General features: G+C 42.2%; 7 protein-coding genes across 9 annotated transcripts; 4 read left to right on the top strand and 3 right to left on the bottom strand.

The window, feature by feature from the left end:
* The first annotated feature begins 39 nt into the window (after nt 1-39).
* LOC134186699 (uncharacterized) lies at nt 40-1,996 on the top strand. 2 transcript variants are annotated; one of them, XM_062654735.1, is made up of 6 exons: nt 40-106; nt 1,008-1,056; nt 1,131-1,246; nt 1,311-1,333; nt 1,408-1,543; nt 1,609-1,996. In XM_062654735.1, the coding sequence occupies exons 2-6, from the start codon at nt 1,026-1,028 to the stop codon at nt 1,792-1,794; spliced, it is 492 nt and encodes a 163-aa protein (XP_062510719.1). In that variant the 5' UTR covers nt 40-106; nt 1,008-1,025; the 3' UTR covers nt 1,795-1,996. The 2 variants fall into 2 exon arrangements, with proteins under 2 accessions (XP_062510719.1, XP_062510711.1); XM_062654727.1 differs by lacking the exon at nt 40-106 and adding an exon at nt 729-891.
* A 128-nt stretch (nt 1,997-2,124) lies between these two features.
* Nucleotides 2,125-3,573, top strand: LOC134187870 (uncharacterized). Its single transcript, XM_062656040.1, has 5 exons — nt 2,125-2,277; nt 2,723-2,768; nt 2,838-2,941; nt 3,037-3,196; nt 3,250-3,573. Exons 1-5 carry the CDS (start codon nt 2,188-2,190, stop codon nt 3,408-3,410), a joined length of 561 nt encoding a protein of 186 aa, XP_062512024.1. The 5' UTR covers nt 2,125-2,187; the 3' UTR covers nt 3,411-3,573.
* Nucleotides 3,574-4,107: 534 nt separating this feature from the next.
* LOC134187252 (uncharacterized) lies at nt 4,108-5,445 on the top strand. The gene is made up of 5 exons (XM_062655373.1): nt 4,108-4,262; nt 4,329-4,374; nt 4,459-4,562; nt 4,635-4,790; nt 5,064-5,445. Exons 1-5 carry the CDS (start codon nt 4,170-4,172, stop codon nt 5,253-5,255), a joined length of 591 nt encoding a protein of 196 aa, XP_062511357.1. The 5' UTR covers nt 4,108-4,169; the 3' UTR covers nt 5,256-5,445.
* A 316-nt stretch (nt 5,446-5,761) lies between these two features.
* LOC134181344 (uncharacterized) lies at nt 5,762-9,080 on the bottom strand. Of its 2 annotated transcripts, XM_062648617.1 has the most exons (7): nt 8,964-9,080; nt 7,466-8,331; nt 6,891-7,065; nt 6,646-6,830; nt 6,491-6,580; nt 6,253-6,414; nt 5,762-6,071 (listed from the first exon to the last, which is right to left on the bottom strand). In XM_062648617.1, the coding sequence occupies exons 2-7, from the start codon at nt 8,222-8,224 to the stop codon at nt 5,991-5,993; spliced, it is 1,452 nt and encodes a 483-aa protein (XP_062504601.1). In that variant the 5' UTR covers nt 8,225-8,331; nt 8,964-9,080; the 3' UTR covers nt 5,762-5,990. The 2 variants fall into 2 exon arrangements, with proteins under 2 accessions (XP_062504601.1, XP_062504593.1); XM_062648609.1 differs by lacking the exon at nt 8,964-9,080 and having other exon boundaries at nt 7,466-8,530.
* On the bottom strand, nt 8,928-9,458 carry LOC134176542 (SREBP regulating gene protein-like). The gene has a single exon (XM_062643214.1). It carries the CDS (start codon nt 9,456-9,458, stop codon nt 8,928-8,930), a length of 531 nt encoding a protein of 176 aa, XP_062499198.1.
* A 49-nt stretch (nt 9,459-9,507) lies between these two features.
* LOC134189457 (plasminogen receptor (KT)-like) lies at nt 9,508-10,374 on the top strand. The gene is made up of 4 exons (XM_062657735.1): nt 9,508-9,642; nt 9,721-9,851; nt 9,920-10,029; nt 10,093-10,374. Exons 1-4 carry the CDS (start codon nt 9,541-9,543, stop codon nt 10,203-10,205), a joined length of 456 nt encoding a protein of 151 aa, XP_062513719.1. The 5' UTR covers nt 9,508-9,540; the 3' UTR covers nt 10,206-10,374.
* Nucleotides 10,375-10,604: 230 nt separating this feature from the next.
* LOC134181030 (RING finger and transmembrane domain-containing protein 2-like) lies at nt 10,605-20,352 on the bottom strand. Its single transcript, XM_062648232.1, has 9 exons — nt 19,809-20,352; nt 18,728-18,804; nt 18,555-18,655; nt 18,421-18,488; nt 18,278-18,360; nt 18,068-18,217; nt 11,066-11,131; nt 10,903-11,004; nt 10,605-10,841 (listed from the first exon to the last, which is right to left on the bottom strand). The coding sequence occupies exons 1-9, from the start codon at nt 20,350-20,352 to the stop codon at nt 10,710-10,712; spliced, it is 1,323 nt and encodes a 440-aa protein (XP_062504216.1). The 3' UTR covers nt 10,605-10,709.
* Nucleotides 20,353-20,547: the final 195 nt, after the last annotated feature.

Genomic DNA, 20,547 nt, shown 5'->3' on the forward strand with positions numbered 1-20,547 from the left:
CTCCTAACCGCATAATATTATTAGTGCTGCGTTGAGCGAGTGCAGTAGGACAGTGCCAGCAGTGGTGGTTCTAGGATTTACTAGACGGAGGCACAAAACTTGAGATGTGAGCGTGTTCTTGTTTACCACTGTTTGCTCTCTAGTATCTAGGTATGGTAACATAGGCCGGTTGAACATGAACACTAGACTGAAAACGACCCTACACTTCTTTAGTATGTAGAAAAGGTATGACAAAATATCAAAGACTAGACTGCATCAAAGCCAAAAGAGTGGACTTTGTTTGAAGCAACATCCTTCTTGCACAACTAGCAATTGCAAGATGGAATTTTTTACTCAGCTAACTAATTGTAACAGAGACTTTCGTTTGGGACGCTAGAATATCTATCAATGAATCAGGTTTTCAGAACTAAAATTAAGAAAGATCGAGGGCCGCCAAACGGAGGGTTTGTGCCCCAGTACAGTATGTACACGGACGCGAACTGAAACGTTGCGCAGTTTAGTGTTTACTTTAGAATGCAAATAATTTCGTTCAACAATTGCAATTTCTGCTTGAGTTAATTGATTAATTAATTAGGAGACTTGAAAAGCTTTTTTTAGCACATGACGCACGCCGGTGTGGAGTGATCGACCCACGTGGCCATGCACTTGAATTACAATCACGAGCAAGCAGAGTCATGAAGAGACATCTCCCGTGGGAGTCGGACTGATACTTATAAATACATGTAAACATTCGTTCGTTGATATTTCGGACGTCTCGTCTTCTACCATTGTCTCAGTCCTACCGAGTATACTAGCTCTACAACAATGCTGACTGTCATTGCTCTCTGTCTCATCGCAGTTTGTTCTGCACAACATCTCCCGCCTCACATTTCAGAGACGTTCTCCGCAGATGTAAATGACTAAGTAACCAATTCGACTGTCAATGCCACTTGCTACACTGTAGAATAGTACTCAATACTGTAGACCCGGTCTACGTGTCAAATACCACAAATTATTTCCACTTCTAGATAACTTTTCGCACTCATATGGGACCACGAGGAGTTCGTACAGAAACTGGTGAAAGAATTAATACTCTAGAGAATCGACGCGCTTACATGAAACGGTGTTTTCGTCTCTCTTTTTCTTTTCAGGCCGGATGGATCACGATCAAACAAACAACAGAGAGGCAGTTAGTTTGCAAGGAATGGAAGGCGAGCGCGAAACGACGTTTACTCGCATTGCGTTGTACCACCATGACAACCAAGAAGTAAGCATCCGGGCGTCCCTGGAAAATTTCTCTAGATAATCACGATCGTCTCTACTGTCTCTAGGGCATGCGTTACACAATTCAAGGGTAAGACAACAAGTCAGAGAAATCAGAGAAACATACGATTGTCTAGAGCCAGGAATGTCTTTCATTGATTGCAGTGCAGGAAACGAAACGCACTGTGAACATCGTCCTTTGCCAGGAGATCTACGTCCATACTGGGGTTTCCTCATGAATGCCGATTTCGAGCGCGAGACAAACTACATGGGCAAGGATGCTTTTGAATTCACATTTCATGTAATATCACACAACTCTAGGTACATTGGGATAATTCTAGTGAACTGTGTGCATTAATTATGTAGAATATGGAGTCGAGGAGTGAAGGAACGATTCTTGTTGATGCTATGCAGACTTCCATTCCCTTGCTGGTGAACCATACGCACGGAGATGAGTTTGCCGAATCGACAGAGTACCGAACCTTCGTGCCAGGACCTCCTCCGGCATCCGATTTCGAAATTCCCGCTAGTTGTCGGGAGCGTCGAGTATGAACAAACACGACAAACGGACAACTAGCCGCTGTAATGCTTTGGATGTTGCCATTGCTTTGTCATTGAACGAATAGCGTCTACCTGCAGTGCGCTAAATATTCTACTATTTTATTTCAATTAGATTGCAGCTAGCTTTCGCCTGCTAGTCTCTTGCTGCTTCTGAAATCACTAACATACAATTACAGCACTAACTAGTTTTTCACAGTCTGGTTTTGAATGAAACCCAGGTCCCTAGCCCTCTAATTTGTAGCACAGAACAGACAAGTAATTAATTAGGTGTTGTCCAATGAGCAGGTGTCGCCGAATCACTTGTGGAATCGTCATTCGATCTCACGTGATCAGGCTATTCAGTTGTGTGGTGGTTGTTCGTTGCCTTTCGATTGGGTGTTGACGATGCTAAAACTAGTCTTTGCGCTAGTATTTCTGGCTCTGGCCAGTGGCCAAACGATACGTCCAAACATTTCTGACACATTCAAGTCTGAGGTAAGAAGATCCTACATGATGCTGTGGGCTAGACAGACGGTATCGGTACGTACCTAGAGCCACTTCGCTAGTACACAATGACATCAGTGCTCCTTGCATTTCTTCGATTGTTTGGAGTTGAGATTGCTAAGCTAGACCTCTAGCGAGAACGCTAGGGTGCGGTGTGTTTGTCTACAGTACTGGCCGGGCACTTGTCGACATGCAAACCTCTGAACTGAATTAACTCAAGCGTTTGAGTTGAAAACGCGAGCAAGTAACAAGCTATCGAGACAGTCGTATTCTTTGACGAACGCGTTCAGATTCGAGATTTAGTTTCGAATGACCCGAAATATACATGAGGTGCGACTGCATGGCAACACCGGTACATCTTGACTAGTTACTGCACTGTGCTGCACGTGTGATGATACTCATTGACAGATCTCTAAGCTAACTGTATTCTTGTTAGATTGATGTGGAATTTCATGACGTCGATGGACTGCATTTCGGAGACGGTAGAGTAGCAACATCGACTCGTACTGCACATACCTAGTCACAACCGGTCGATACACGTTGTTATGCAGGTCTGTGGGACTGCGACTATGCCAACGACATGGCAGTCGAAAATTACACACTGGACGAGGGAGGCAAAAAAAGAATGGTCGAAGTACTTCAGCGCTACGATATGGTACCATACTGTTTGCATGTGAACCTTCCATCATCACTATCCACCTGTAGACGTGACCGTCATGTATTGTGCCGGTCCTGGTACCGGTGTGATAGAAAGAAGTCTTTGAAATCAACTCTTACGGTCATCACGACTGCAGTCATCGCACTGTAAGCGGTCACTTGTCCAGCGTCTTCGGCTTTCTAAAGAATTCGACCTATAGAGGAGAGCAGCAATACCACCATCGAACCTACCAGATGTGGGGAGTCGAGGCTAGTGCAACGTTTATTAGACAAACTCTATCTAACTTTAACTCTATGTATAGGCAGGAGGAATCATAGTTGAAGTGGGTATAGAGAATGCCACTCCTGATCGACCTTACATTTTCAGAAGGAAACATGCTGCTGACGAAACATTTTATTTCTTCCGGTCGTTTAATGCCACTGAACCTCCTGCTTCTGTATTTGCCATTCCTTCCGACTGTCGCTGAAGAGAACGAGAACGAAGCATTTAGTTGGATTTGTCGGTTGTCAGTCAGCTAACACATTGTCTGACGCAAGAACTGAAGATAGCTTTTGCGTGATTTGTTGCATTTTTGAATTTCCTTGATTACTTTGTTTGAGAATTGAGCTTGAGTTAGTGGTGACTCTCGATCTGTATGGGCCATCTAGATCAACATAGGATGCAACATAGGATGCAAACAAACTTACACATGTCTAGGTGTGATAGTTAACACACTATACTATGAGCCACCAAACTCAAAACACCAGCAATAACATCTACGCGTTGCTTTAGAAACTAATCGTTTACCCATCTCTGCAAGTATTTCTCAATTACTGCATTCATGCATTGAGCAATATATCTGTTTGATAACTAGATAATAGGAGATAAAGTAAATATTCTATATTGTAAAACAGGTTCTTTTTGTAAGAAAAATCTATTAACCAACATGTTGGTCCTTATCATCAGAAATCTATCTTATCTTAGATATTCACTGGTTCTAAATGCTAAGTTTTATAATTGCTATTGTTTGTGTTCTTATACATTAGGTACTTGTTTATGTACTGTAAAGTCTAGGCGTTACTTCGTTTCACAAGTTTTGTGTGGAGGAGGTAAACTGTTCACACACTCGGCGCACGCCCAGTTCCAAATTCCAAAAACAAGATCAAAAGTACCGTCAATTTCACGTGACTTACTCAGTGTGATTGCATGCGTTGACATTTGACATTTGACTTGCATCTCAACAACAATGAAGCTCCTCATCGCCTTCCTGTGTATCACCGTGTCCACATCTCAGACGCCACCCGAGCGTCCTGTAATCTCGGAAACTTTCTCGTCAATGGTACCGAAATCAGTCAATGCGAACAAGTATATTAGTCTCATTACAAACCTCATTGCGTTTTCCTAGACTGACATCGAATCCCACGAACCAGGAAGAGTATTATTTGGAGAAGGTAGAGTATGCTTGCCTCAGAATCTATTTCAGCTGCTGCGACACCCTTGTATACATATGTGTAACATGTGATCATGTAAACCAGGGATATGGGATATGGACTATCAAGGAAACAAGGCAGTAGAAAACTACACGCTGCGAGAAGAGGGACCAAGTCGAAGAGTCCTCAACCTTCAACGATATGACATGGTAGAGCAGTGAAACGTAGTAGTCTATATCTATTATCAATTAATTAATTAAAATTCATCTCTCTATTGCTAGGGCGAGGTCTACGAAATTAACGCCTACGGACACAACCAATGCTCTCATCGCGAAGTGACTGGTCACATTGTCAGCGTGTTCGGTTTCCTAGAACAAGCAGAGTACATGGGCATTATACCATTCCGAAACCATGACTTTGAATTCTGGAAATATTCTGTGAGTGGAGAAAATGCCACATATTTATTTCTACTTGCAATTGCATGGCTACCTAGTTATGTTATGTATCACACCAGATTACTCAGGTGTAGTTCCTTCTAGGGGCTGGGGTACACAAACACGAAATAGGTACAGTACCAACAGAAAATACACAACACACACTAAAGCTACCAACTACACTAATAATTTCATACTTCTAACACATGCCAGTCCCGTTTTTTCAGTTCGTAAGTTGACTAGTATGTGTGTGTGTGTGTGTGCGTTTATTTCTAGGCTGGCGGATTTATCCTTGAACTTGGTGTTGATGAAGAAGATCGGAATAGACCTGCTGTCCTAAGAAGACACCACGCTGGTGGAGATACAGTAATTTACTTCAGAGAATTCAACAGCACCACTCCGACCGCCTCAGTCTTTGAGATCCCACCCGATTGTCGGGAGACATTAAATACTGTCCAACAACTCTAGTCAATCACGTGGGCAGTGACTCCTAGCGCTACACTTACCTGCTTTTGCGTGAGCGGATTTGTTTGCTTCAGCATATTTTTAGATTCTTTTTTAGTTTTATTGAACGCTGATCTTTACACAATCCTTTCATGTTTTGATTTTTGGATGTCTGAATTGGCTCACATTATGGTGCAATGATGTCTCAACTAGAGTTTCCTATACCAGTGTACTGTATGTTGCACCCACGCACAATGCATACCATGGGCGCGTTCGATTGGGCTCTTCCAGCCTCTTCCAGAAGAGGCTCCGTGTGCACACCCCTCTCCAACTTCTACAGTTCTGCCCCTATAGTCGAAAGAGCCAACTCTACCGACTCTGCTGCTCACTGGAAGAACGCACCCCTCTTGAAGAGGGGCGTGCTCTTCCAGACTCTTCTGGAAGAGGCTGGAAGAACCCAATTGAACGGGCCTCATGCCATACTTCACGTTTTCATTTTAGAATACATACAACAGATAGTTGGGAAAATGTGTTTGAAAAAAGAAATTTTATGAAGAAGTGAACACAACAAGTCTGGTTGTGTTCTCTTCAGATATATTACACGTTTCACTGCATGCTGAACGATTCTTTCAATCTGCAAAAGTGAAGCCATACTCTTATCATTAAGATTGGATAAGACAACAAATGGTAATCAGTACTAAATTACTGTTGTTGATTACCTGAAGCAACTGTCATCCAACCATGAAAAAGTCTACACAACTACATGTCTGAAAGCTCTTCCTTCATCCACCCAGACTGAACTTGTTTTAGAAACAGTCCACAAGGTTCCCGAATTAATACCTATAACAAGAGCATCATACCTCAGTTTATACCTATTGTCTACGTACTCTTATAAAAAACGTAGCAACTAGAGCAAGTGGGAAAAATTTTGAGGCAGGCTGGACACTGTGTGGCCATCTTAAATACTTGAGAACTACAAATATGCAATTTTGTCACTTGACTTGCCAACAGAGTAGCTCACCTTATGCAGTTGTTCAAAAGTCTCTGCAGCCATCAGCTGCTCTCTCAGTAGTCTCAGTATTGCTAAGCAGAATCTCTGCATTGCAAACAGTGCCCAATCCGCAAGAAAAAGCTGGTCCCAAATGAACATCACACTGTGATACTCTAAAACACTAACAAACCCCTAAAAACACAAATAATTGCTTAGTTGATGTCAGACAATGATTAGTTGTGAGGATGATGTCCATGCACTAACTTACTTCTGTAACCCATTTTCTGATAAAGATTTCTGGTCCAAAAACTGATGACTGCCCACTGCTGTCTGAAGCAGCCAACTTTGCCAAAAACTCCTAATACAATGTACTACTATTACATAAACATATTTAGATGCACAACATTACAAAACAAAACTAACTTGATGTTGTCCCAAATTGGCCTTCCTAGTCACTGAAACAAGATGCAAATATAACCGCTCATCAGCTCGTTGTATAGTCCTAATGACATCACTGCTCATATCACTGATTGCTTTGTGAGATGGAAAACAGTATGTAACAACTTCATGTAGTCGCCATGCCAATTCCACGCAGTGATGCTCATCATCTAGAAATGATCGATAGCAAAAATTGTTCTATAGTTTTATCGTTTTCTGTGGTTCTTTACTTTCAATACGTTTCTTGTCCCAAAACGCTAATACAACCGGAAATGAAAGATAAATATGTGTCGGCTCATATGATTTGTTGTATATGTACAAGCAATTGAGAATATTTTGAATTACAGTTTTCCACTGAAGCATTTCATCAAGTTGATCGGACAGTGGCAGAGTGGTACGATAAGCCTAGCATAGTACAACATTGTCACATCAGTCAGTTAGTTACACACACGCATGCTCGTGCGTGCACACACACACACACACACACACACACACATGCACACACAAGCAAACAAATAACAAACAAAAAATACAAAAATTGCATGTTGCTACAACAGTGACTGAAGGAAGAAAGACACCATGTGAGAGCACCAAAAATAATAATAAATTTTCCACGCATGCACAAATATATGTGTACTGTATATACGTGTAAGTGGCACACAAGTAGAGCAAACTAAAAGGTCAACTATTTACTGATACGCAACAAATCCAGTAATAACTAATTCTCAATTTCCTATTTAATTACAAACACATACATAGAATAATAAGTCACGACCTGTCTGCACACTCAACTACTCTTATTCACCTGCTCTACTGATCTCTGTATTAATCCCGAGATCGGTGATTTCAGTGGCGATTTGTGTGCGGCAGTGTCCATTACTCTTTGTATGGTTTCCATAAATCTCTTCTTCCTCACATCGACACTGCTCACCGTTTCATTTCCCCCCAATTCTTTCTTTGCTATCCGAATCAAGTTTGCTATCATACTGTCTAATGTTAGAGACCATACACATCCACGTAGAGTGTCAGGCAACAGTCTCCCGTATATTGTTTTGCAGATAGATTTTAGTTGTTCCGGCCGTCTCTGCAAAAGGCAAGCCAACGCTGATCCAATAGTTTCACTCTGATATAACCCACTGTCACCAGACGTTCCTCGTATCTGCTGGTTGACTCGTGACACGACCAAACACTTACAAAATTGTTCAAATTCTTGTACTTCCACACACGTTGATCCAGCAACGTCTTTAAGTACAGTATCAGATGCATTAGACAGTAACTGCTTGGCTAGCACCCGAGCTTCCCGTTTAGTTTGTGCCTGCATAAAAGGAAGCTCTAAGACCATCGGTTTGTCTGGCCAAGACCGAAAGTATTGACGAACAAAGTCGTCACCAAGAAGCTCATAGAGTGCCTGCCTAATCTCTGGACGGTCTAGCCTCGATTCCAATAGTCCAGCTAACTTCTCACAAATTATATTGCTAACTTTGTGCCACGGCGATGACGGCAATAAAGTCTCTTGAAGACATGAATCAAGCCACGTCACTCGATGTTCACATACAGAATCCATCGTTACTGTAAAGCTTGATGTTAGAGTACAGGTAAGAGTTCGGGTGCTTCCGCCCCGTAGCAGTATTTGGCTTGTGGATCTCGGTAAGAATTCTCGTGTTGAACACTCTGGAATACAAACAATTACTAATAGTTTGTTAAGTATTACATCAAATAACATTTGTGTCCTATGGATACGTAGTGACAGTTTAAACTATACCTAGCACGCTTGACCAGGGATGGCCAAATGCAGCCTTTAACCTGTTACGTGTGATCGCTTTAAAAATCTTTGGTGCAATAATGATCATGCAGTAAGAAGTCTTCCATTGTTTCTGTCTGGAAGCTGCGAGGCAATTGCATGAATGTGCCAGCTTCTGTTGCAAAGTATAAAACTGGTTAATTTAATTAGATATACACTTTTGAATGAGCGGTAAGTGGGATGGCTACAAACAGCCTGATGCTTGTGTGGGCCTTTGGTAACTGAAGCCTTGGCCATCCCTGTGACCTAAAGTCTCTAGTGTATAAAACAGGCCATTAAAATTGTAGGTATATGGACTCATATGTGACCAACATTGCAGTATACTACTTTGTGCTGGTAACACAAGAGAACTGAAGTGGTGGTGGTAGTGGTGTGTGTGTGTGTGTGTGTGTGTGTGTGTGTGTGTGTGTGTGTGTGTGTGTGTGTGTGTGTGTGTGTGTGTGTGTGTGTGTGTGTGTACATGTACTTATAAGAGTGGAAAATACCAGAAACATCCACTTACCAAAGAAGACGTCCTACACTTGGCAAGACACAATTCAAACTGATCACGAACGGCTGATATAACGGTATGAACCGATACAACGGCTCGACTACGAATACTTCTCAAAAGTGGCTGCTTGTCAGGATGAAGACAACAAGAAATGCAGTGTTCATACAGACCACAACATCCAGTGTCCTGACAACCAGTACAAGCGAATCTCTGCGTTGAGTGCCTGTTCGGATTACAACAGCCGTTAGGCTTCACATCAATGTGCCGACACACGTACCCGAGTTCGTCTGTGATTAAATTTCGTCCTTGTTCTGAGTTACGACAATGTGAAAGTGACGTCAAATTGGCCAGAGGTAGCCACACAAACTGAGCAGGAGCGATTTCTGACGCCTCCTCGATATCTTCAGCGGTCTCGGGAATGGTAATCCAGATGCCCACCAAAATAAGGCAAACGAGAATAGCCGTCCACCACCGATGGTGCAAGAGAAGACGAGATCGTCTTAGCATCTACCAAAGCACCATATCCGGGAGACCATACAGTTCGAGAGGCCTCGCGTGTTCCGACCTTTGTTTGAGTGTGACTGTCATCATGGGATCGATCACGAGCTCCATTGCTGAGAACATGAAATCCGCTATGCAAGAAACGATGGACAAACAGCAACAGGTTATGGTCGAGAATCAACGGAAGATGGTAAGGACCCGTTTGGGGCAACTGTACGCAAATTACCTCGATCTACAGTGGATCGACATCCGTTGTGTCTGACAACAGGCAGAACGGCAACTGCAGATGCAGAACGAAATGCGTATTAGGATGTTTGCGACCCAATTGGCAGCAGCAAGAGAGCGACTGTACTGGTATGGAGCTTTCTACGGTTTGGCAGCCGCCGGAATGTTGGCAGGGCAGAAACAAATTCCATTGCTGAAATACTAATTAACGCAAACACTACTAAACGACTTGTTGACTGTAGTTTTGCCAAGCGCCGCAACCCTACCATACTGATACCCTTTCTACCTCTCACGTTTGTTGTTGGCTACCAGGCTGATTTTGCTTATGGGTCAAAGATTGGCAGGATTAGAGGTGATACTATGATAGATATTCTTTGTTGAATGCCTGCAGTTTTCATTTATCTTGTGTATGTAGCGATGGCTGAGGAGACCATGGAAAAAGAGATGGGGTTGCTTGCTCTCCCCACTGGCCTACCAACTATTGATAATATTGACAAGAAAATTGAAATGACAAAATCAAAGATGTGACATGGAGACTAAAATTTTAACTTATTAACTACATTATATCACTCTGATTGTATGGAATTAATTAAAATTCACTAGGTACATCAGTGACATCACAGCCGTTGAGCATAAATCGACCATTGCAGTGGAATCAGTTAATAGATATAAACAAGGCAAACTGGAATCAAATACATATGAAGAACGCTATTAATTAAAGTGCCTTCGGTAATCACTAGCATTAAAACATGTGGAGTCAGTCAGCAAGAAGTAATGTGCTATAAACTTGCATATCCGACATGACAGCAAATGTTCATTGTTAATATTGATTTTGAAGGTAATTTGTAATGATTGTGTATAAAGTACCCTGCTGCAGCCAATGAGATGATTAAAGTGTTATTGTTGCACACACTGTACACCATTGGACATAGTCAATACATTAATGTATTAATATCTTCAGAATGTCGAATTGATGATTAATCAGAACAGGTTAGTTAATTACAGTTTTATCACAAATATCCTTCTGTAAGGTCAGAATAATTGCATTGCCATAGTTGTCGACCCATCTCTCCACAGAGGGTCCACTGCAATGGCAGCACGACACAAAGGACACGTCCGCTCTCGATCAAACCACATCGCAATACAGGCCTCGCAAAAAATGTGCTGCAGACAGAAACAAACCGTAACAAGTACAACACCACGAATGAAAAGAGAGACTCTGCACCTTGCAGTGGAGAGAAATTGGCTCGGTTAAATCGTCTTGACAAATAGGGCAACTTCCACCAGCGACAGCAAGCTGCTCTTTACTTGGTCGTACGCCATATTGCTAAAACCAGAACCTGTACTACACGTATTCAAAACCTGACACGTCCTGTTGTATAACATACCCGATCTTGACGAAAAGCTGCTATTGCTAATTTGAGCTCATTCAGTTTTTCATACACAGCAGCACCCTACAACACAACCGTAAATTGGATATGTATGTGTATGTGAGCTGATAGACTACAAACTCCAGTCTGCAGTAGATTCTGACCCATAATGTGGTCTGTGCACACAACAAACGAAAAGCCACATCATAAAACACATTCCAAAGATCGTTACATTTCATGTGAACTCTAGTATCAATACAATTTTAGAAAACCTACTCTCCACCGACGGAAAATGCAGTGAGCATGTGAGCAAAGCACTGTTACTGGTTTACTGCTTCAATTAACATTCAAGTGCTATAGGTCACTGTATATACACGTAAAAACAGCAAACTGTAAACGTCAGGAGCTGCTTTTCAAGGTTGCACCCCAGCCTTATGGTTGGGCTCCTGTGTGTTACAGAGAACTATGGGCCTATGCTAGCAACCAAATATACAACAATATGCACACACAATCATTGAATATGTTGTGTACAGATACACAGACAGACAGACAGGCAGACAGATAGACAGACAGACGAACGAACATTGAAAACAACGTTGACTTAGATATCTCCCTCGCCCACCCATGGAGTAGTGACATCTTTCCATCATCTGCTGGTGTTAGTGGTGCTGCTGCAGAGAGGAGAGCAGACAGAAAGAAAAGACATACAGCAAACCAGCAATTACCAGGTGGCACAATTGCCACTGTAACCCCACTGGTAGCGGAGCGTTTTGGAGCTTGGGGGGGATCGATGGATGGAAACTCCTGTGCAAGTTATCAAAGAAGTCATCGGACAAAGTGGGACGACCGAACGCTGCGGAGTTTATCAACTTCTGGTTCAAACGCTTTCTGTTCAGCTCCAGAAGTGTAATGCTAGAGTCATCTCTAAAAAGCTATCTTCACTGTCTGAAGACAACAGATGTGACCTCTTTGCCACTCAGTACTTCAGCCACTAGCTGGTACTGGAGGCTTTTAAGTGTAGTGCTCATTTTGTTTTACAAGAGTTTCAATTTTAGCTTAGCTTAGTTGATAAACACTACTAGTAGTTGGACAGTACATAGTACCCTGCATTGCAAAATGTATCATAGATAAAAGTTCAAATATATGTAATTGACAGACAGGCAGACAGACAGACAGACAGACAGACAGATACATAAACAGACAGACAGATACATAAACAGACAGACACATACACAGACAGATTCATACACAAACAGATACATAAACAGATAGACAGATACACAAACAGACAGACAAATACAGACAGAGATGCTTATTCACTACAACTTTGTTTCCGTCGATTTGACTTGTGTAACTCGACCCATGGGTCGAGAACTCACTATTTAGCTGTGGTGCCTTTTACTGATATTCACTGTATGGTATTATTAATGTTGAAAAATAAATGAAAGACAGACAGACTAGACTGTCTTCCATTCAAGAAAATTCCCAGTCTTGTCATGAGGCTCTTCTCGTTTCAGGTCACTGCAAGGTAAAGGAGCTGGGGCCTGGCTGGATTCTATTCCAACCTCAACAAAGTTTGCGCTGAATGCTGCCGACTTCTGTCTTGCAACTCGTTTGAGGTTGGGGTGTGACATGCCCCTTGCTGCAGCTCTTGATAGTTGTGAGTGCGGTCAATCGCTGGATAGTAAAGGATATCACTTGCTAACATGCAAACATGAAGGTGGACAGGACACATGGTTCCATTGTAAATGTGTGAACAAATTGTTTGAGTGATCTCGACGTTACTCACAAAACAGAGCCTAGGCACCTATATGATGGCAACCATTGTCGACCAGATATTGTGTATTTCAACCCTCAATCTGGCACTGACGTTGAATTGAATAGCTCGCTTGCCCATCCTTAGAATGGTGACATCCTATCACTCGCTTCCAAGGAAGATGGTGCAGCTGCAGCTACAAGAGAGCAGCAGAAAGTGACAAAATATGGTCAACAGTTTGACATTTTTGGGAATTCTTCAACATGTATACCTGTTGTGTTTGAAGGTTTTGGTCGTTGGGGTGGAAGAGCTCAGAGTCTATTACGTGATCTATCAACCCTTTCAGTCAATGAAGATGGACAGAACAACAGCACTGACTTCATTGTATACTGGCGGCGCTGTATTTCCGTTGCGTTGCAACGGTGTAATGCAAGAGTAATTACTTGAAAACTTTCGAGACTTGCTCAGTGTAACTCATGTAACTTTGAGTCTTACTCGTTTCAGTTGTTTACGCATTAGCAGTTAGTTTTAGCGTAGGGCCTGTGGGCTTGCTTGTTTGTTTTACAGTTTAGTGTGTGTGTACTAGTTTCAATATATAAAATATATGTATTAAGACAGACAGACAGACAGACAGACAGACAGACATATGTATTGAAAGACAGACAACTACAACACAGGCTGACTGAGGAGTACATAAAATCTCTGTCAAATCGTTTTATTCAGAATTCATCTTCAACTAGAACCCAATCTCGAATGAAGTCCTTGCAAGGCAAGGTGCAGGAGCATGGCTCTTGACAGTACCATCATCATCGTCATCATCATGGCATGCACTATCTCCGTGCGATTTCCGCTTGGCATCCTTGATGAGACTGGGCTGCCAAATGCCTTTGGCTTCTGGTCAGTGACTGTGGGAAGAATTAGACTCAGATGGAGACCACCTAATAACACGTAAGACTGGGGGCGGCCCAGTAATCACCCATAACAACATGGTTTCAGCATGGTCACACTGTTTGAGTCAACTGCAATTACATCACGTAAAAGAACTCAGAGGAAGGTATGTCAATTCTGAAGACAGATCAGACATAGTCATATTTGATTCGGCATCGGGGGTGGATCTTGAATTGGACATTGCTCTAGCGCATCCCTGGTGTAATGAAATAGAAGGTTTATCAGCTACAACTCAGAGAGCAGCGGCAACCAGAAGAGAAAATTTGAAGATCAAAAAGTACGACCAGGAGCTCTTGCCTGGAGGGTTTCAACCAACATTTGTGCCTATCGTCTTCAAAACATTTTGGCTGTTGGGGAGAGAAAGCTGAAGACTATTTGAAGAAACTGTCACAGCTATCAAGAGACAAAGATGAAAAGCCAAATGCATCAACCTACAAGACATACTGGAGATCTGTGTTTTCTGTGTGTCTACAACGATCAAATGCTAGAGTGATTGACAGAAAAATAAAGAAGATTGTTTCAAGAGACAGCCACATAAACATAAATAGTTGTACGTAGAACCACGCCCTATTGGTTTGGGTAGTATTTAAAGTGCGTTCACGAATTAGAGCGACTGGTGGAATGTAGGGTACACCCTAAGGCGTGGCGTAGTGCTTGTGTAAAGGGCTGTTACGTTGTCACAAGAGGCAATTAGCATCTATGTTTCAGAGCGTATGGTGTCAATGACAAATTAGGTAACTATATTGTTACGTGAAAGTGTAGGTATGAACGTGTTGCCTCTGGCTGCCTCGCTGGCTTGAAACGCGGTTTGCTTCATGATACAATGATATACTAAAAATTGTACTTTTGCTATAAGCCATGACAAAAGACCTGGATGTTTCTATGCGCTCACTGGTTGTATGTGTCAGTTGCCTCTTTTAGGAACAACTCTAAGTACCAGATACATACACTCATTCACTTCTGGCTCAGAGAAGCGTCTGGAAACCACGAGAACTTGACTAATTTGACCATATCAGAACCAAACTCACCAACCATTTAGTGCATTCTTGAGCGTTGATGACATCACTATGAGGACTTTGACATTCCTGCTTCTTCTGACCTACAGTTATGCTGCACAGCACAACACCGGGATTGGTGGGTTTACGATGGAAAACATCAAGCGTCTGTGTAGAGAAGGTCTAGCAAACGTTACTCTCGGAAAGTGGGCAAACTGTGTGAGGCACGTACGTGAGAAGGTGGAGAAGCATTACAACACTACATGATGTGTTAGACGACGTTGTAGAGCAGATGGTCATTGAATTCGAAGTTGGTCCTGAATCAGAAGATTCGTCGTCGTCTGAAACTGAAAGTTCCAAGGATGAAGAGTAGAAACGGATCCTAGATGCACTCTTTCCTCACTAACTGACACCCCACCTGGGAAGTTTACTGTGTTGGGTTACTGTTAACAGCCTGCTAGCTATAACAATTATGTACTTAGCTTTATGCAATTAACCCTAATCCCACCTTAGTCCCGCCTTTCTCGGCCTCCTAACTCATTAAAATACAGGAAATTGGCTCTATTAACTTCAGTTACATCTCTGTAGCCCAACGGTGAGTGTAATTACATCCGGCAAGTGAAGAGCTTTCCATTGATACCAATATCTGCCCGGAGGGCAACATCTTTGTCACGCAAATGGCCACACTCCACCAGTCTCTCTAATGCGTGAACACACTTTAGTGCTTAGATGGTGTATAATAGTTCAATGTTTGAAAATATATGTATTGACAGACAGACAGACAAACAGACAGACAAACAGACAGACAAACAGATCTGTGTGACAAACTGATTGGTGTTACTGATCTGCGGTGTTACTGATCTGCAGAGTTCCATGCTTCTATATGTACTAAGACACTGTCATGTGGGACGTCTTGACCATTTACCTCGATCAATATGACCAAGCAGTTTATCTCATGCAGCTTCAATACATGATGGCTGGACTAGGAAAACTTCTTCAGTCTGCTATGCTGTAACAGTATAACATCAAGCCAATGGCATCAGGTTGTACTGCCAATCAAATACGGAGGTTTTGGGAAGACCTCTTTACAATCAAATATGCGCTTTGCCTATGTGACATCATGAGCTTGATCTATAGTGTGGTTACCGAAACGGTTCCCTGAAACTAATAGTCTAATAGATATACTGATTACATCAGCGTCAGATATGGGCACTGTCGGCTACTCTTTGCAGCAGGAATTGCCATCACAATTCACTCTGTCAAGCCTTCTGTCTACTAATAAAGTACAGCAAAAGTTAACACGTCAGTCAGTCAAGTCAGAAACTCAATCAAGAATAGACACTACCGCTGATGTCAGAGAAGCAGCTCGTCTCAGATCCCTCCAAGAGAAAGGTTCAGAAGCTTGGCTACAAGCCATATCTACAGTCCGCGTCAAAACTATTAACACATTTACGCTTGAAGGCGTGGCCATAGGTAGCATGAGCAGAAACGCATCTGTTTTCAGGTCACGTAGATTTTTTAGATAGAAGAGGCCTATTGTGTATGCTCGTAGGTTTGCTAGACTTTTGGAAACTCACAAGTGCATCAGTAACTTGTGTCCTCATTTCACTTATGATAGCATTTCCCTCGCTAGCGTAGCTCTAGACAAAGGCGCATTTGGCTAAATGTGCATTTAATGTACGGCAACAGATCCCAAGGCATGGGCAAGTGCCACTCCGCTTGGATTGCGTCTTCCATTTCATAAACGTTTTGAGGCCTATGAAGCTCAACATGCCGCTTGATGACCGCCCAGAAGTTTTCTATTTCGTGCAAGATATCTGGTGAGCTATAGCGGGTCAATCGAGAAACCGTGACGCCCAGAGTCTGGTTTTTCTAGCTCCACTAGCAGTGGAATTTTAGTTCTTAGGCATTGTGTAGCAACACTTGAGTCATAAAGTTCTCTTCGGAAGAACTGCATGATGACAACTTCCTGCGCTGCAAGCTGATGTGCAAGTTTGTTTGCTGATTTGTTGTTCCTTGTTACGTCATGTTCACTAATTGAAGCTGTTCGATGGTTTTCAGCTAGTTTTTGATCTTCCACGGGGAGCTCTGTATTGAATTCCTCCTCCAGTGTCCAGTCTTTGGAGAGTCAGCAAACAGTAGAGCGAGACACATGTAAAAGTTGGCAGATCTTAGATGGCTTCCTAGTACTGGAGCGGCACAGTAACTGACTATCGCTGCGCTGTCTTTCACAACTCGTTTCATGATGGAAAAGTTCTCTACGCAAATGCGCATACTATGGAATAGCTTTTGTGACTGCATTTCAGCTGTTTGAGAAAAAATTGGCACGGTTTCTTAAGAAATAGCAAAACTAGAAACTTTCCAAAAATAGTACAAGTAAACCGGAAATGTGTCAATAGTTTTGACGTGGCCTGTAGTTCATGTAAGTCGTACTAGAACCAAAACAATTTCAGTTGGGGGATTACATGAGGCTGGGTATCAACATGTCAATTGCCAAATGGATGGTCAAATGTGACTGCGGGAAGCCACTTGATGGAGATGGGTACCACCTCATCACATGTAAGTATGGCGAAGGGTCTGTCTGGACTCATAACACAATAGTTCAAACATGGTCTGAGTGCCTCAGCCAGCTGCATGTTGTTCACAAGATTGAACCAAAACACCATTCTCTGGATTGTAACAGCAGATCTGACACATACATGTATGTAGTGAATCCTGACTCCGGTAAAGAAGTGGAGTTAGACATCTCTTTGGCACATCCATGGGCACTTGACGCTCTTCCAAAAACAGCCCTAGAAGATGGGACAGCAGCAACTCGAAGAGAAATGCTGAAAAATGACAAATACACCAAAAGGTACGTCCTTGTGGAACTACACTGAATTTCATTCCTCTGGTGATGGAGCACTTTGGTCAGTGGGGGCAAGAGGCCCAAACATATCTCAACGAGGTCTCATCAACAGCAACATGGACAACTGAGTGCAGACAGGACAAGTTCAAGAACTACTGGAGGTCGCGATTCTCAATTGCGATGTAGCAGTGCAATGCAAGAGTGTTACTGCAGAAGATGAGCAGAGTCCAGTATAGTGGTGACTCAGTTGATGCCATTAGCAACTCTGTTAGGTTACCGTAAACTGTTTGACTCTTAGTCGTACTTAGGGACTTCTTGGGTCCTAGTTTTCTTAGAACTTGCTGATTTTTAGCGTAGACTGTAATAATGTCTTGTATAAGAAATATATGTATTGACAGACAGACAGACAGACAGACAGACAGACAAATAGACATACAGATCGAAAGATAAAAGACAAAAATACAGCTACGTACCTTTAGCAGAGCATAAAGCACAACAAAGATAATCGCAAGAAGCAAGCTGGCGTTGTCGTGATACGAAAAAAAGAATGAAACCCAAATTATTATCGGAATCAACATCCGGTAACTCTGAGATATCTGCTCCAGCAACATGTAATATCTGCCCTACAATAATTTATTGATATTAATTAATCAATACCAGAACGGAAGTACAATGACAGATACCTTCTTTCTTGCTGGCAAACACTGTTTACACATACAGAGGACTAAACACTTGAGTACCATAGTTACAAAACGAATTACAAAGTCTAGCAACAGATAGATTACTGAGTCGTTACAATGACACTCCTACAACGGTTAGAGCTCACCGGTTATTCCTAAACTCCACATGATGTTCCACATGTCAAGATAAAGATATGGCTTTTGAAAAATTAAACTAAAATTTTAAAAATGCCTTGTGAATACAACATCCAACGTAACGCATTTTGAATCTCTTACTGACCATTTGTACAACTGCTGTGAATGGAAGACATAATAAATAAAGAAAATGTTGCCCGACAGCAAAACAATGACTTTTACAACTTCGAATATTTGGCATCGATCCTAACACACCAAGAGAAACAGAGAAAGAGAGTGATTTGTGTACTACGTGATGTATATAACACCTGGAGTTACCTGTAAAGACACTTGCTGTTTGATCAGTCTGTTGGTTTGAGCAAACATGAACCACAACCCAACAAACACACACACACCTGAAAAATTACATAAGACTCGTGCATCTAGATACCAAGATTTTCTAACATTTATTTACAATCAATTAAGTTCAAATATTGCTTTCAGGTCATGCGTTGTAAAAAACAAAATCAAGAAATCACTTGATTGATTGACTATACTATAAACTCTGTACACGGGCTAGTTAGAAGCATGAGATGTTACATCTGAGAGAGATAATAAACTGCAAGTTGATAGCTTTTGTGTGTAGATGTTCGTAATTGTTTTGGTATGTCAGCTTGTGTGCATATGCAAGCGTGGCGGATCACTCTAGAAAGTGATGTGACGAAACAAACTGATTGGCCTAAAACCATTTGCATCATGTGATATGATGCAAAAAGTCGTAGGGCGATTGCCATACTGCACCCGCTCCGCAGCCCTTGGTAAGTATATATAAATAGTTGTTACTTAATGTGTAGCATCAGCAGTTGTAATGCCCTGTGAGGAAACTACACCATTATATTTAGCATGATACAGTTAGGGTATATGTCATACCATATCATATAACTATCACATGTAGTTATCATTTTGTCTTTACTAAGTACACTATAAAATTCTACCCTACAGTGTACCAGTGAAAGGTATGTGACAGTGATGCAAAGGGAAGGTCAAGAAAACCATACATGTGAGACACGTGTCAAACACAACAACTATTGGGAAAGTCAAACAGACAGAGAGAGCAAAGAGTGGCTGCTGAAAGCAGACATACACGTGTTATTCAATCTCACTACTAGGTTTCTCGAGTTCTGAATACCTAAGAAATGTCAAGAACACCGACATAAGATAATAAACAATAAATGCCAAATATCAATAGTCCAGGGTATGAAATCGCCCCAAATAAAATCCGCCAATATAGGTTTCAAGGGAAATGCAAAATAAATCTAGAGTCGTCAATACTTCATCTTATGGCTATTTTTGCTGCAAGAGATGATCTACAACACACATCCTACTACTTTTAATTAATTAATTAACACAAATTTCCAACCTAGTCGGTGATCCCAAAATACTTTGACTAAGAAGATCAGCAAGAAGGGAATGATTCTCTGTAGCCATCGTACAACCAGTCGCACTTCAACACCGGCCTCTTCTCCTTCGCTGTTCTGATCTCTAGGCTCTACAGCAACCGTTTCATACTCAAAATTCGGTGAGCTCGAACTACGAACAGGCGCACTGCCCAACGACGAAGCCGGAACGGGAAGATGATACGAAGGAGATGACAAAGACGCTGCTGAGTCACTGCGTCTGTGTGCGAGAGATCCGTTGGATGAAGTGGAAGGATAAGCGACTTGTTCAAGACTCTCAAATGGTGACGTTGTAGAAGAATATGCTGGTGTGACGGGTTGTGACTGTCCTCCACCGTGTGTAGAGTGTGTGGTGGCGGCAGAAAGGCCCGTCAGCTCTACAAATGCTGTGCGAAGTGGTTCCAGTGTCGTGACGAGACCCGACGCGTTGCGAGCTAGCGTCCAAGAAGCGGAGCGTGCGTGAGTCCTGTAGAGTCGATTTCCTCGATCTGGATGCTCTCTGTCCATTTTTGTATTGTCGATTTGCGCACGCGCAAAATAGCCGCAAATACTGTAGCTATAGCGCGTTACTTGAGGAGAGAACTGGGCATAGCGATTAGCAGCAGCACGGTACATGTAACTCACAATCTGCCCAATATTACAGTTAATGCTCTATTGAATATATTTTGCCTAAAGAATTATCAATCTGAGAGTAGGTTTAAT

This window comes from Corticium candelabrum, chromosome 1 (genome assembly GCF_963422355.1).
Source record: "Corticium candelabrum chromosome 1, ooCorCand1.1, whole genome shotgun sequence".
In the NCBI taxonomy this organism is placed as follows: domain Eukaryota; kingdom Metazoa; phylum Porifera; class Homoscleromorpha; order Homosclerophorida; family Plakinidae; genus Corticium; species Corticium candelabrum.